At 37.2% G+C, this 15,907-nt stretch overlaps 1 protein-coding gene across 1 annotated transcript in view; it reads left to right on the top strand.

Moving 5' to 3' along the window:
* Positions 1–15,907, top strand: part of PXDN (peroxidasin) — a 65,467-nt gene that overhangs the window by 16,808 nt on the left and 32,752 nt on the right. The window contains exons 2-4 of the mRNA XM_053459010.1: positions 9,142–9,213; positions 10,443–10,514; positions 15,218–15,289. Of these exons, the coding sequence (XP_053314985.1) occupies positions 9,142–9,213; positions 10,443–10,514; positions 15,218–15,289 (216 nt within the window). The remainder of the gene's footprint in view (positions 1–9,141; positions 9,214–10,442; positions 10,515–15,217; positions 15,290–15,907) is intronic.

The following is a 15,907-nucleotide window of genomic DNA, read 5'->3' as shown; positions in this document are numbered from 1 at the left end:
GAAAGATGTACAAATGATTATGACATCTCGAGGGAAAATAATATGACATTTACAAATGTGCATACCATTAAAATGATTTTTTCCTGTTGGACACTAACTACATGCGGAATAGATTGTAAAGTAACAGAGGCCAAATTGCAATATCATGTAACTATTTTGAATCAATATTTTCCACGTTGCTTGAGCCAGTCCAATACACGATAGAGATTGGACCAGCTTGTGTTTTAATTGTCTAAAATGTCGGTTAAATGTTTGGGCTTTGAGGTAAGCCACGTCTATTTATTTCCATGATATACTGTTCAAAAGAGTACACTTCTCAATAGTTAAAATTTTCTTTACATTCTTCAAAACTGTAGCACTTCATTTCCACGGAGAAGGCGCTTTATTTGCCCAGTAAGTGACACATTTTTGAAGGCGAGGTTAAAACAACGTTCACATGCCATTGACATCATCCAGTAAGCCAACTAAGTTGATTATCTAGGCTCCTTTGTGTGAATCTCATGCTCTGTTCTGTTTCAATGTGTTCGCTGTTCCCTGGGGTGTTTTGCATTTCCTGCTGCGATGGCTCTGAATGAGGATAGAATAGACACGGGTTCTGCAGTCTTGCTGGCATAGGCAGAACTTTTGTTCTGGGATGAGGAGAGCAGAGATTCGGCTTTTGGCAGTGCCGTGCGTCTTTTTATTTTTTCCATGCTGGCAGAGTCAGGGAGATCTTTTGCGTGCTGCCTGCCAAGTTTGTTGGCTTTTTTAAGGATGTTTTACATTTATTTTTGAAGTTTTTCAGAAACTGCTATTCATTTTTTTAAGCTCAATTTCTGTGGCAAATCCAAGTCTCTTTAAAATAAGCAAATGCGAACAAACAAGAAGGACGTGAACATAAAGATGCTTTCATGAGTAAAAGCTATTTCAATAATGAGTAATTTCTGTGCACATTGTATGTATGGATGTATTTAGTCTTATATTGTTTGGGTTTTTTTTTTTATTTTACTACTTTTTGCATTTTGTTTAGAACGTATATTAAAACCAACATTTACATTTGCCCCATAGATAGTTACTTCTGTCCTAAATTATTATATTGATTTTTAAGCACAAATGAGATTTGTTTATGGCAACCACAGCCTCCCATAACATACATTTGGTGACAGACATGTGTTGGCTGTATGTCAGGATTTCCGGGGCTATTATTTGGGATCGTGAAGCTTGGTGGCACAGGGTTTTAGGGATTGCGATGATACTGTCAAGTGGTTTTGAGGAAATGCAAACACTTGGCGAGGTTCTTGTGCTACTTGTAAAGGCCGTGTCTGGGCTATGGGCCAGTCGGTGACAATGACTTCACAGGTTCATTGTATTTCAAAATTATTTATCAGCTGATGTTAACAATTTACATTACCGAACCTAAAATGGAAAGAACCTATTTATATTGTTAATCAAACCAATATTTAAGCGGTGATTGTCCTGGCAATGTTCTAAACCTTAAAAATAACTAATTATATTTCTATCTTAAAATTTGAAAACATTTTAAAAATGTAAAAAAATGTTTACATTTCAAATTTAAAACCAATTAAGATGAACTACTTAATTGTATCTCTGACGTTTGTTAAAAGATTGCGGTATAATATCTCTGTGTGACTAGAAGGTCCCTGCATTATCTGTCACTACCCAGATATTTGAAGAAAACCACAAGCCCTGGTCAGGAAAATATTTTCAGAATGAGGTGGGGGAAACCATATGTTAAACTTCAATTTTAAATCCATAAATTACAAAAACCTGACTCACCTTTCACCCCATCCGCATGCTGGCTATATCACACGGGAACCTCATAGTCGGTGTGTTATGACAGTATTCCACCTGGTTTTGTCTATTCTCTATCTACTTTGCGCCTATGAGTCAAGCCCAGGGTTGATCCCTTCTTTTAGTGACCCTGTTATATTTGAATGTTTCTTTTATGGGTTTGAACATTTTTATATTATAGAGCCAAAAACATAAACAATTTGACGGCAGATAAGAACCATTCAGCCCATCTAGTCTGCCCATTTTTCCTAATCATGTAAGATTGAGGTCTTGATCAGTCATTTATCTTGTCTTAGATTCAGCTTTATGCCTATCTCATGGGTTTTTAAATTTCCTTACTGTATTAACCTCTACACCTCTGGTGGGAGGATGTTCCATTTATCGACCAAACCTTTCAGCAAAAGTAAAACTTCCATGCATTAAACCTCTGACCCTCTAGTTTTAGATTATAACCTCTTGTCCAACTGTTTATACCTATAAGCTAAATTGTTATATTAGTTTAGACTGTTATATATTACTTTGAGTTAATGTTTCTGACAACAACCCAATTAAACTTGGGGTACTTTTTATGTCAAAATTTGAAACAAGAAACGTCTTTCTTCGATCCGTAACACATATAATTTGATTAATTATTTTTTGTGATAACATAGCTTTTTTTTGTAGTGTTTTCCTAGTGGTTTTCGAGTTTGTGTCTAAAGCTCTAGGCATGTTTAAATACGTTGGTTTTATGTATAATTTCCTTGTGGTCGTTTTGCTAAATATTATCAAAAGACGTAATGGAATCAGGAATAAATACCCATTACCTTAACTCTTTAATGGGCAGTGATGGTATATCTTCCTACAACTACCTGTCTTTATGGAAATTAAAATTTCTATTTAATCTTGTGTAAGGTGAGAACATGGTGGAACATTTGTAAGACCTGGATATAAACAGTTGCTAGACCCTGTGTAGTTAAATGATCTATAGAGAAAACTCTATCCTCTTTTGAATGCAACTACAGTAGTAGTGAGTTGGTTAACGGACCTTTTAGGTCTGAGGTCATTCTCAGACTTTGTATTAACGGTATGGCTGCACGCTATTACCTAGTACTTTTGTTGATTACATTTCTTCTCAGGCTTTGTTAATTAAGTCAAAATATTCTCCATGGAGGAAACTCTAGTCTTAATGCTAAACAGATTGCACGAGCAGGATTTGACTTAAATATAATTTTATTGCAAATGGCATGTATATTGTTTTTGAAAGGGTTGTCTTGTAGCATTAATTACTAAACTTTTTTTTCCATCTAAGACTGCTCTCCTCCGATGTGAAAATGTCCCTGTTCTGTGCCTTTTTTCCTTAGTGTAAGACCAGAGCTTTTTGATGTAAAATTAGTCCTGTCCTACAGGTCAGTGATCTGCGCCACAAGCAGAAGATGTGGATTACATACTTCCTCCTAAAATGAATTCATAATCAACCAGCAATCAAGATGGTTGTGATTATACTTTTTTTTTCCACCAGTCTTTTCGTCTCCAGGTGTGGGGGTAGTGTTTAGCATCTACTTTTGGTTCCTTGTACTGCTCGCTTTCGTTCATTTTACGACCCACAATTGGTTAGTCACCCCAAACCAGCAGAAGCCAGCTATGACATCCAGACCAACAAACCTAGGATGTTCCTAGCTACATAAAAATTTTTATACACTTACTTTTTGTAGCCATTGCTAACAAGAAAAGAAAGCCTGAGTCCGTTTTCCTGGGGCAACAACATCCCTTGACATCTTAGATAATACGGTTTTCACTGTGAGGGTCAAATCGTAAACCAGTGATGTCTGATACCATCTTTGAGAGAGACATTTAACATTGTGTGTGATTAAGCAATGTGCTTGGTACTCCCTTCTGTCCTTGCATTCTGTGAGGACTTTTTGTTTTTACATTTTATTTTATTATATTTTCTTTCAGGGTCATATAAATATGGTATAAATACCAAATAGTTGTACAAGAAGATACGCTTTTAGCCTGTTTCCATCAAATATATAATGATTTGTGTGTACGGATGTTTAAAATGGAAAGGATTTTCATCTAAGGGCAGGAATTTGGGATTTTATTTAAATGAAGCCTTAATTATCAGCTGGCTCTGGGGAGCAGTATTTCTCGTGACAGAGGCTTTAACATTACAAAGTGATGTGTCATTCAGAAGTCTGTCCCAGAAAGTAGTAAAGATAATATCCTGTGTGCTCCCCAAAGGCTGAATGTTCCCTGAAATGTATTTTTCTTAGGGCCCAATGAACAAAAAAATAAAATAAAAGTTTATTTAAAATAAATGTAGTAAACACAACTATAAACTATTATACTTGGATACATCTCTTCCAAACACGTGACATTCTCAAATGATACTTAATTTAAGAAATTCATTGCCATCTCTTCTTAAAGGTTATACCATAGAAAGAGAAAAATTGGTAAAAACAACACCTTTGTTGGCTAACTGAAATATAATGAAGTGAAACTATCTAGGTCTCTTCTTTAGGCATTTATTTAGTCTCAAAACCTTGCAAGTTATTGAAAGTATTATTTACTTACAAAAACACTGATTTAATGTACTCCTTGAAGCTGAATATATTTACTTTCTTTAGTGTTTTATATCTGGTCTGTTCATCTCGGAGTTGAGACTGTCCACCATTCAAAGGACATAATTGTTCCTCCAGGATTGTAGCAGGGAAGCCCAGCTAACTCAGTAGAGCATGCAACTCTTAATTTCAGGGTCATGGGCTTCTGCCCTACATTAGGAGCATATCTGTTTTTTATGTTTACTTTAGAAAATCACAGTGTGCAAACTATGTCCGTATTCCTCACAACCTCAGTAAAAGGCAAATTAGCATATTCATTCCAAACAGGTAGATAAAATAAAACATTCAGCTATATCCCTATAGAGCATCCATTGCACTACTCATCAGCTTGGCAGGAGTCAATGGCAGATTTCATGCTTATTTATCACCCACTAAAAGCACACCTCCCTTTGACTGGTGTATCTTTGATGCCCGGGCCAGGCCCCCAACACAAGTTTACCCAATCATTACATGAATCAAGAGTGGAGTTGAAAAGGCCACAGATGATTACCCATTTTACAGCACTACGGGATTTGATGGCGCTATATAAAGCAATAAAAAATAATAATAACACCAAAAAACTTCCCTGAGCTTACTAAGCTTTCCAGGTACCACCAACACAGGGAAGGACATACCTGGATGCTCAGCCCCAGACCCAAGGTTCCAAGCTCCACCAGCCAGGAACCCCCCACCAAAAAAACACCCACTTAAACACCACAAACCGAAGGGGAGAGTGGGGCAAATTACACGAGGTAGAGTGGCACACAAAATGGCCCATAACCTAATAACACACATTCTTAAATAACCTCCCTTTAGCTCCACCCCAGTTAAGGCCCACTCTGGTCCATTCTGGCCCCCGTTGGCGTCATTTACTGGTTGTCCTGAGTTTCATCCTTAACTGGTTCTCACTTGGATATTAAGCTCTACAGGACCAAAACTAAAGTCATATTCAGAAGTGTTAACTCTGAAAACCCTAACTGTAAAAACCTTAATTTTTTAATATTGTAATTTCAAATAAACTAAATGACTTTGCATAGAAAATGTAAGCAACATTTTGTAGCTGAACAACCATACCTGGGAACTTCTTAGCTCAGGCTACCCGGACGGAGCGTTCCCTTGTGGGACGCGGGAGGTCGGTGCCACTGTCGTCGGCGGACGGTCCCACTGTCGTCGGCGGACGGTCCCTTTCTCGTCGGCAGGAAACACACCCATTTAAAGGGAAAAATGGGCGGGGGACGGGGCTGGAGAACCGGAGAACTTGACCCGGAGAGTTCCCAGTTATGTGAACAACTCATTTGAGTGGTCGTATTTGTTAGTTTTGCTATTAGAAGGATTTTTTCCAATAAGGAGGCTGTGACATGAATGAATGATGGTAGCAGTTTAATTGGGGTGACACAACTAATGATAAAACCCAGCCTGTTGTCCATAGTCACAGAAATCTTATCATTTTCCATGGGAAAGGAAATTAACTATTGTGGTTGTGTCATTTTTGATCTCTGTGGTCTGATTAAATACAGGAAACTGCATTTTTAAGACTATTTCAGGAATGTGAAACATTTATAGATCTGATAAAACAGGGATTGCCAAGCCCTTTTGTTATGTGTCGTGAGCAGGACACATTTTAAAGAGAGCCCTTGCCTTAACATAAATGAGGGACTGATTAGAAAGAAAGAAAAGAAAACTGCTTTAAAGTGCTTCATTTTCATTGTATAGTCAGTATTTTTTAAAATGTTCTACATGTTATATAGAATTTATTCAAATACACAATTTAAAGACCATACTGAGTTCTTGTTGACATTGGAACCCTAGATTGTTTTCGCAGGGTTTTGTACTAATGGCATGGCCAGGGTGGAACCATCACTGTTCCCTTTAAGCTGTACATGTACGCACACATGTTTTTGCAACCAGTACACAAAGGGAACTTATCTGCGCAAAAAAGTTTACTTTTTCCGCAGCTTCACTTGTTCTGTGGCCTTTTCTTGTTCTTCTGTCTTCGTCTGCTTCTCTCAGGTATCAGTTCTGTGAACAGGCCTCCCAGAGTGCTTCCGCAAAAGGGTCCTGTGGACAGTTTCTCCCCCCATTCATCCAATCGGAAAAGAGGGTGTGCTCTGAAGCTCTTTCGCGGAAGGGCTCAGGAAGGCCTGGTTCACGTAGCTGATACTGGAGAGAAATGGACAAACATTGAAGAACAAAAAGAGGCAAGAGAAGTGGAGCTATGAAACAGAAAGGGACATGGAAGCAGTCAGCTGAGAAGGTAGGGAGATATTGAGAGAGAGAGAGTAAGACTGCCAGCTTTGTCCCTAAACAGCTTGTCAGTGCCCCAAGTACCCCGTCTATGCCATCTTTCTCCCCAAACAGCTTGTTAGTGACCTCAAAACAGCTTGTTGGTGACATCTTTGCCATCAAACAGCTTGTCGGTGACCCCAAAAAACCTTCCAGCGCCATCTTGGTCCCAAATAACTTGCCTGTGCCCCAAACAGCTTGTCTGTGCCATTTTTGTCCCAAACCAGTCAGTGGCAGTTTCCCAAGCATTCAATGTGCACATACTTTTGTAACAGGAAAAAAAAATTGCACAACATAAGATTTCTGTGCAAACCATTTTATTGTAGTGGAGATAATGGCCATGGAGGGGAGATGACTGGGGGCGCTCCCCTAGGGCAACCCCAAAGGTTGAATATATTACTGGATATGTCGTGATAGAATCACAATAAAGGATGCACATCTAATTACTGCTAGGTGCAAGAAAAAAATGTTGGGATTAAATTGAGGCTGACTGGGGCTCTTAATATGAAAATAGTTTCTAGTCTAGTCTAAAGTTTAAGTCTCTTGGGAACCATGTACGTTTTTTCCCCATAAGGTACACCATTCACTTAATAGGATCCTCTTTCTTTAAGATCTACAGCTCACCCCAAGAAAAAAACAGTACCGGCCCTTGAGTTGACGGAATGAAAGTTTAGCTCATAATCACAAGGAGGAATGCATGAAATCATCTTGGGTTTTTTTAAAAAAAGAATCAATTTTCAAGGCAAATGGTTACAGACTAAACACTGATAATAGTTTGGAAGATTTATAAAGAAACATCTGGCATTAAACTGCCGTAATTTTCAGCATTATACAATTTATCATTATAACAGTGTTTGTACAAAAATGGCCATGTTTTAAATACAGGCGGGAATCTGTGACATAACCAAAAAAGAATAAATGTCGGTCAACAAAGTCTGCCTTGAGTTGGCATATATTGGCATTGTGGCATAGGGGTCATATGTGTTTTTATGTAGCTGGCACACATTCAGTTGTTCAAACAGGCAGATTAAATCAGCTGAATGGTTTGTATCTGCTACCAGATTCTATTCTTCTCTACTAAATTTACCCAACGAGCTATCAGCACCTTAGTTTTTGTAATTTTTTCCCCCTTTAATTTGAAATGTAATATATATACTTAGAACAGCTTCTAACAGAAGTGTTCTGGGTATAATGCATTACTGTATGTATTACGCAGAGTATTACATACAGTAGTACGTAGTATGTATTACAATCATTCTTGCAGTAGAATGTCCAAGGATTGAACCATTTATAGTGAATTGAAGCCATAACTCTTCTGCAAACACAAATTTTAGTGAATAAACCTTACTTTGTCAGTTCATTTCTAGTGTTTGTTTTGGAACTATCCCTCCACCAGAATCTCTAGCCATAGCACTACAATCAAGACCTTCTTTTTCTGGTTTAGTGGAAAGGACACTGAAGAAGCCGATGTTCCAGGATACAGTTTGTTGTAGTATTATTGTAATGATCCACAGGGTACTTTTCTCAAGCTCTTTATCAAACTTTAACCGTGTAGCACTTGTTTCATTATCTTCTAGTTGATGTACCCTGTAGTCTCTGACCACAAATGTATGCTATTTCTTTTTAATTAAAACCACACCAGTTTAAGTTGATGCATCTGCTTTCACGCCTGCATGAAACTTCTATGACAGCTTGAAGGCTATGATACTGTGGTTGTCTGTGAATATAGCTCATGATTGTTCTTGCAGGTGGTATCTGGGGAACATCTAGTAAGTCATTGTAAACAGAATAAAACTAGTTTCAGAAGTGAAATGTGGTTGAATGGTCAATGCAGCTGGCAGCTCCTCTTTGAAGTTTTAAAGATGGTTTAATTGTAGGCAGGTGTTCATGCAGGTGCTTGGGGCAGTTCAGTGTTCAATCTTGCATTCTTACAGAAAAGGTACATTTAACCATTCCATGTAACTGTCTTCTCAATCAGCCACAGTGAGCTCCAAAAGGTATTAGAGTTTGCAGAAGAAGAAATGTGTGTGTGTGTGTGTGTGTGTACATCTGTAAGCAAACCGCATTTGCTTGATTATAAGACGACCCCCCCCCCAAAAAAAAAATTGAATATTAATTTAGGGGAAGAATAAAAAAACGCGTCTTATAACCGAGCAAAGTTCGTATGTGAAACCGTCTTAGGGAGAAATGTAAATGGGATGGAAAGGAGAAAAAAGTAAGCATGTCTAAGACATACAAAGACACAAGGTATGCCACGTGATTCCTTGCCCATTCTTACTCAGGCGTAAGTTGCATATATCCAACCCTATGGCAAAACTGTCAAAAAAAAAAAAAAATGCAAGTGGAATAGAGAAAATGGCTGCTTCCCAAATTATACACACAATGTATTTTACTTGGCTGGACAGCTTTCTGCTTTTTTTGTATTTTTGTTTTTGCTTTTTGTAGAAATGTGTTCCCTAAATGTTCAATTATTTTCTTGTATTTGCAGGGATTTGCGATTCAATAGGATTAAGGATATTCAACCTGGAGCATTTAAACAATTGAAGAATCTTAACACTCTGTAAGTACAGTTTTAGATCTTCTTTTATTTTAATGTCAATGTGATCATTTAATTTTGTTTCTATCAAAGTTTTTTATTGGCTCTTTCATTTTACTGTCAGCTAAAGGGGAAAAAACACATTTTGTTAAGAGCTCCCTTTTGCCTCAAATATGGCAAAATTGGGCTCATTTTTAGTTGTTTATTTTTTCATTGAATGGAATGCTCAAACAACTGTCAAGGTACAATATATAGTACCTAGAGGCTAGAGGTAATGTATGCAAATACTTGTGTTTGCCATGATTTCATAAGACTCTGACTATGGAATGTGCCTACATGGCAATGACAGCTTACATGGAAAAAAGACATATTTTGTCATATTGGTTATTGGGCTTACTAATCATAGAATGACAACGCAATCTACTTTGTAGAAATTATTGGTACAGGTACTTTGGTACTGTTCAACATATGGAAAAAAATATATAGAAACATACCATTTGAAGCCTGATAAGAGCCATTTGGCCCACCTAGTCTGCTCATTTTTCTAAGCAGTGTTTCAGCGCATAGGAGTTCAGAAAAGTGCTGCACCATAGTTGGGGCTCTTGGTAGCTTGGGTAGGATCATAGTTTCTGCACTGTGCTAACAGCACATGCGCGTCTGGAAGTGGAAGGAAGTGGAGAGACATTGTGGAGACTGGGACAGCTGATCATTTTGTCCAGAAGAAGTTGGTCCTGTTCTCAATACATTCTTCCTTAGTTGGCAGAGTTCGTGATCAAACTAAGCTGTAAACCAGCGCTTCCATTGGCACCTCCCCATTTCCCGTTTTTTCGGCATCAATTCATAAACATTTTAAGTCTTAACCCTTTAAGGACAATGGGTGGTCCCTAAACCCATTGAAAACAATGCATTTTGAGCCGTACATGTACGGGATTTGTCATTAAGGGGTTAAAAAGCTATAAAAAAATTAGCAGGCAGTCAAAAAAAAGGATGGCACTGGAACACACTTACTGAGCAGAGACAGGAAATAAGTGTAACTCGTTTATCAATATAAGGTCAACATAATATATTGTGACATTTGTTTCGAGGTTTGAAAAATATGAAAGTATGTTGCCCTCTGTTTCCACCTACCAGCTAAACAATCTAATCAAATGTTATATATATGGTATATATGTGCTAATAATGCAATGTTATTTTGTCAACATCTGTTTAGATTTCATTATAATTTTCAGTTAATATCATTGCTTTTCTTCTAGGCTTCTGAACAATAATCAGATTAAAAGAATACAGAGTGGTGCATTTGAAGGCCTTGAAAACCTAAAATATCTGTAAGTCATCTTCCTGTATTCCATGTATATCAAAATATTGACTCTATAAATACCACACATGTGAACTAATCGCTGTTCTCTAGAGTACCGGGATACATGCACGTATTGGGTTTTTGAATTGTCTTACATTGATTTTAACTCCAGATGAGTACACATTTCTGTTGTTAAACAGGGGGAAATCTCCTTTGTGTTTAACCAGCAAGCAAGAAAGCATAAAGAATCATATATGTATTTGAAATTTGCTTCAGAGCCTTACCTTCCTGTTCTCAGGATCTGGATGTTGTTCTTCCCATCACATTGGTAAACTCCAATTATTTTACGCAACGCTTTCTAATGGTGAGATAAAGGATGAGAACTGCAGGGCAGGATACTAATTGTTATGCTTGGTTTGCCACATAATTCCTGAGTTAAAAAATGTCTCCAGAAGATTTAAAGTGAAAATCAAACATCACAAGTTGAGTAGAATTTGATGGCAACCATTTAGCCCATCTGGTCTGCCCATTTTTCCTGATTTTCTTTAATCAGTCCTTAGATTCAGGATAGTGGTTTAAATTGCCTCATCACTTCTGCTGGGAGGTTGTTCCCTTTACCTACCACCCTCTCTATAAAGAAAGACTATCTTACATTACATCTAAGCCTCTCATCTTCTAACATTCTATGACCTCTTGTTCTAACATCTCCTCTTCTTTCAAATAAGTCTCCATCCAGCCCTCTGTTAAATACATTTTAAGCTTTTAAATGTTTCCATCACATCTTCCCTGTTAATTTTTATCCTGCAAAGCACTTACCATTTTAAAGCCCTCCTCTGAACTCTCTCTAGCATGTCCTAGATGGGGTCTCCAGAACTGTATGTAATACTCTAGGTGAGGCCTGACCAGAGATCTATAAAGCAGCAGAACCACCTCCATCTTTTTGCTACTAACGCCTCTAGCTATCCAACTCCACACACTGCTTGCTTCTTTCAATACTTTATTGCATTGTCTGCTTTCCTTTTAAGTCATTGGAAATAATTACCCCTCTTACCCATCTGCCAAAAGACATACCTATCCATTAAGACCTTCTGTAATATCGCTACTAATATATTAAAAACTATGGGTACTTACCCTGAAGTAGCCCACTAGCAATAAGACCTTCCTCTTCATATACACCATTAACTAAAACCTGTCACCTGTCACTCAACCATTGCCTTATCCATTCAACTATTTTGACATCCAAACCCAAAGACCACAATTTATTTATATGTTTTCAATAAGGGACAGCATTGAATACTAACTAATACTAACTTACTAAAATCTAGATGGGCTGTATCTACTGTTCCTCCTTCATCTATTATTTCAGTTACCCAGTTAAAAAAATAAATTACATTTGTTTGACAAGACCCTTTAGTGTGGTTTCCATTAATTTCCCAACGATTGACGTAAGGCTTACTGGTCTATAGTTAGCTGAGTCTTTCCTGTTATTTTTTTTGTGAAGTGGTACTACAGTTGGCAACTACCAGTCTTCTGGAATTTCTCCTGCCAATAGTGACTGGTTAAATAAGTATCTTGATATGTAGAGGTACCAGAATCCATGGCACTTAAACATGGTCAAGCTTTTGGAGTAGTTTGTCCGAAAACATGGTCTTACGTTTACTACCATGTAAATAAGTACTAGCTCCAAGAACTCTAAATTAATATTATGGGGCTTATGATGATGGTTAGATACTGTTAGACTTTTTCAATAAATCCTGTACAGTTGCAGCTTTGTTTTTCGATGGAGTGGTTCAAACACTTAGATTAGACACAGTCCGACTGATATGGAATACAAGTGTAGCCATGGATGTAGACTGTGAGCCAGGAAATTAACAAACATTTGTTTTCCATTCTACTTCTGTTAAATGTTTTCTTTTATAGGATGTTTAATTTGCTTTTATGTATGCTGTAATTATCTTTCAATAATGTTAGTGATTAAAAAGTTGAAAACAGGGAACCATTTAGGGAAGAAAGACGCATACAGATATTTTGTTGAGCAATAAGTTTCTAATAATGTTTCTGTTTTGTTGGCCATTTACATAAATGTAGTTCTTTCACATCAAAAGCATTTCTTCATTTGTGTTTTTGAAACATACAGAAACTGCAGGGCCAGCCTAGATTTATTTCCTCAGGTATGAGTACCATAATCATGACCATCAAAAAGCATTTTGTGTTGCCTGAAAATATATACAACATCTCAAACACTATATTGTGCACATGGGACACAGTTACTGGTGACCTGCTTTAAAAGTGGTTTGAAGCTACTGAAGTGCAAATTATCTTGAAGGTCATCAACCTTCTCAACCTGTGAATCCGTGTCTTTCAACCCATCTACTTAAAGGAGATAACAATTAAGGCCTTCAGTGTTCCTACAGCTCTGAGAGCTTATAGTATGTTGAGGTCAATGGAAAATTCAGTGTTGACAGATCTCGAAATCTATGACTGTGGTTGATTTTACAAATGACCTTGGCAATTCGAATCTCTGCTCACTTTAAGACATATGGTGACAGGGTCATAAGGTGAGCACAAAAATCTTCCTCTTGATAGCTATCTCGTCCTCTGTCAAGCCTTAGGATGAAGAGGCAGTTGCTAAATTAACTGCATGTACTTATTTTTGAGTTAGTGTTCCTCAGTAGCTGAAGATTTGGTGCATTATGAGGCGTCTCCATAATTTCAGAGAACGGTATGTCTTCTTACCACCTAGTGACAGTTCACGGTCTAGAACTACGATCAAGTAAGTTAATCAACAAACTCTTAGAAGTGATTAAGAGGGTTTAGCTGGAGATATTTCAGGTTGAAGAAAGTGAAAAGGCAAACCACTAAATCAAAACAACCTCACAAAACTGTAGCCACCAAATGTCTCGTCTCATTATAATTTTGATCTTGGTTCATGTTTTCCTTATACATTCTGACGAGGACAGTTTGAAACATGGCCTAATTCTGATATCCCTCTTTACAAGTGGGGGGGGGAGTGGTAATGCAACCAGCCATGGAAATCTACCTTCCTTAGCACAAAAATGTAATGCTGTCCAGTCTCAATGATGCAGACATTTCCAGTGTTAATATTAAAACTGTAACCTAGAACATAGATCCTTGGGGTATACATTCCTTTTGTATCACGTGATTCTGCTGTCATTTTTCAATAATTTATGACATTACTAAAATGATTTGCCTTTCAATTTGCAGACTCATCAGGTCATTTTAGGCTACTCAATCCCCCTGGCGGTGTCTTGTTTTAACTTGCAGTGTTTGCAGTATCTGAAAGGAATACTGACTGAAAGATTAGCAGTCCTCCTTTTTATTTTTTATTTTTTCTTATTCTCTTCTCTTTTTCTTTTTTTGTTTCTATAAGGTTTATTTTCATGGCAAGAAATTGTGTGCATGTATATATATTATATATTTGTGTATATATATTTATTCAAGCCTTCATATGTTGCATAAAAGAAAATTTACTGTGTGATCTGCTTTTATTCAAAAGCAAACATACGTATTTTCATTTCACAAAAGAAAGCTGTGGGTCTATTAAAGTTCATAATGAACATTTGTTATAAATTATCAAAATGAATGCATGTTTATACAGCACATTGTGATCGCCTGCTGTTTGCATCGCCTGCTGCTTACTTAGTAGATGACATTCTAGTTGCGTTATCAGCCGTTCAGAAGACCATTGTCTTGGAAGAAAAACATAAGTTATAAGGGGCAGGTAGTCACTTGCCAGATGATTTTAAGACATGTCCAAGCTCCCCAACAGCAGATTAATAACAGTCACGTTGGGAGCTGCTGCACCATTTAAGGACCCATTATGTCTACATCCTTTATAATAACTCGGGAGTTTATGCCATGGCATGCGGAATTCTGTTATTTATGTCCTCAAATATACCTAGGACAAATATACCTTAAATATTACCTTATTTCATTTATGCAGCATGGTAAGGCACATAACCCTGACCATGCCTTTTCATTGTAAATCCTACAAGACACTGTTGGGCCAGTAGTGAGATTTTAGTGCAACTGAAAAAGGCAGACCTACGTCTTCTTGGGTCACGATAAACGCATATTGTAACTTGTTTATGTGCATGCCTAATGAAAACATGAACCAAAATGACATTTATATAGCTATAGGGAAGCTTGGCCGGTATCTGGACCTAAACTTGCCAAAGATACCCCAAGGGGTACAGTTCTAAATGGAAATATAATGCTAAGAACAAAGTGCTAAGTAGGTGCAGCGTGTTGGAAGGTGCCATCTGATTGTAAATTATGGCGGATGGTCACTCAGCTCAGCCATGCCATTGTTTGATATGGATGGAGTGAAAACTTTTGATGTAACTCTAATGAAACATTTAGTTGAACCTAAAGATATTATAGCACACATTTTCTTTAATATGTTTTATTCAAAAGAAGATTATAATCAGAATAACTAGTTTCAACCCAAATCTAGAGCTGTCAGTCTTTACACAGCATTAAGGTAACGTAGTTAGTAAAGCTGAATAACAAAATGAAATTGAATTGTTTTTCACGTCTTGTCGCCTGTCTGTCAATCCAGTACTGCAGAATGTATGTAATTTGCTTTCTCTAAACAATGTTTTGTAGTGTTTGACATAAAGTATGGCTTTTACATGTCAGACTAATTCATGCGCTTCTCAATGTTGCTTGTGTCCGTGTTCTAATATTACTGATTGTTTCTTGTTTCAGCTATTTGTACAAGAATGAAATCCAATCCATTGACAGGCAGGCATTTAAAGGACTTGCCTCTCTAGAACAACTGTAAGTGCCCATTTATTAAATACAGACAACGTCAATGTATGGATTCCAACCATTCAAAAGTTGAACATTTCTCTCCCATGTTTCCCCCAAATCTTGTGCTCCTGTAGATCTTTTTTCCCGGTTCAATACCTTCATTTACCTCACTGGTGAGATAATTTAACCACGGCTCTTGTGCTAATGAACGTTCAAGAAGCCTTGGGCCATCCTGTCCACATGGTGATGGAAGTAACCACCATTAATATTTATTTGGCAGTGTTTAATGTGTATGTCTTTTTGTGTGTGTTCATTGTGTTATTTTAATGATCATAATCTTACACCTAATTTAACTAAAACTGTGGTTAAAAAAGGCAACATTTTTTGGAATTTTCATCATTGGCTTTTTCCTCCCAACGTTTCAAATGACCGAAAGAAGGACCTTTTTTGTTTGCAGGTGTGCATGGAGTGTGACTGGTGCAGTACTGTGACTTTGGAAGTTTGCCGTTGATATTGTTCACTAAATATACATATACATTGATTAGTGTATACTAGTCGTGTTTTTAAGAGGAGAAAACCAGGGAAAATGAAGTTGTCTACAAAAAAAAAAAAATATATATATATATGTGTGTGTATGTAATCCAT

This window comes from Spea bombifrons, chromosome 3 (genome assembly GCF_027358695.1).
Source record: "Spea bombifrons isolate aSpeBom1 chromosome 3, aSpeBom1.2.pri, whole genome shotgun sequence".
NCBI lineage: Eukaryota > Metazoa > Chordata > Amphibia > Anura > Pelobatidae > Spea > Spea bombifrons.
The sequence above is the reverse complement of the archived record's forward strand: the minus strand, read 5'-3'. Positions and strand labels throughout refer to the sequence as shown.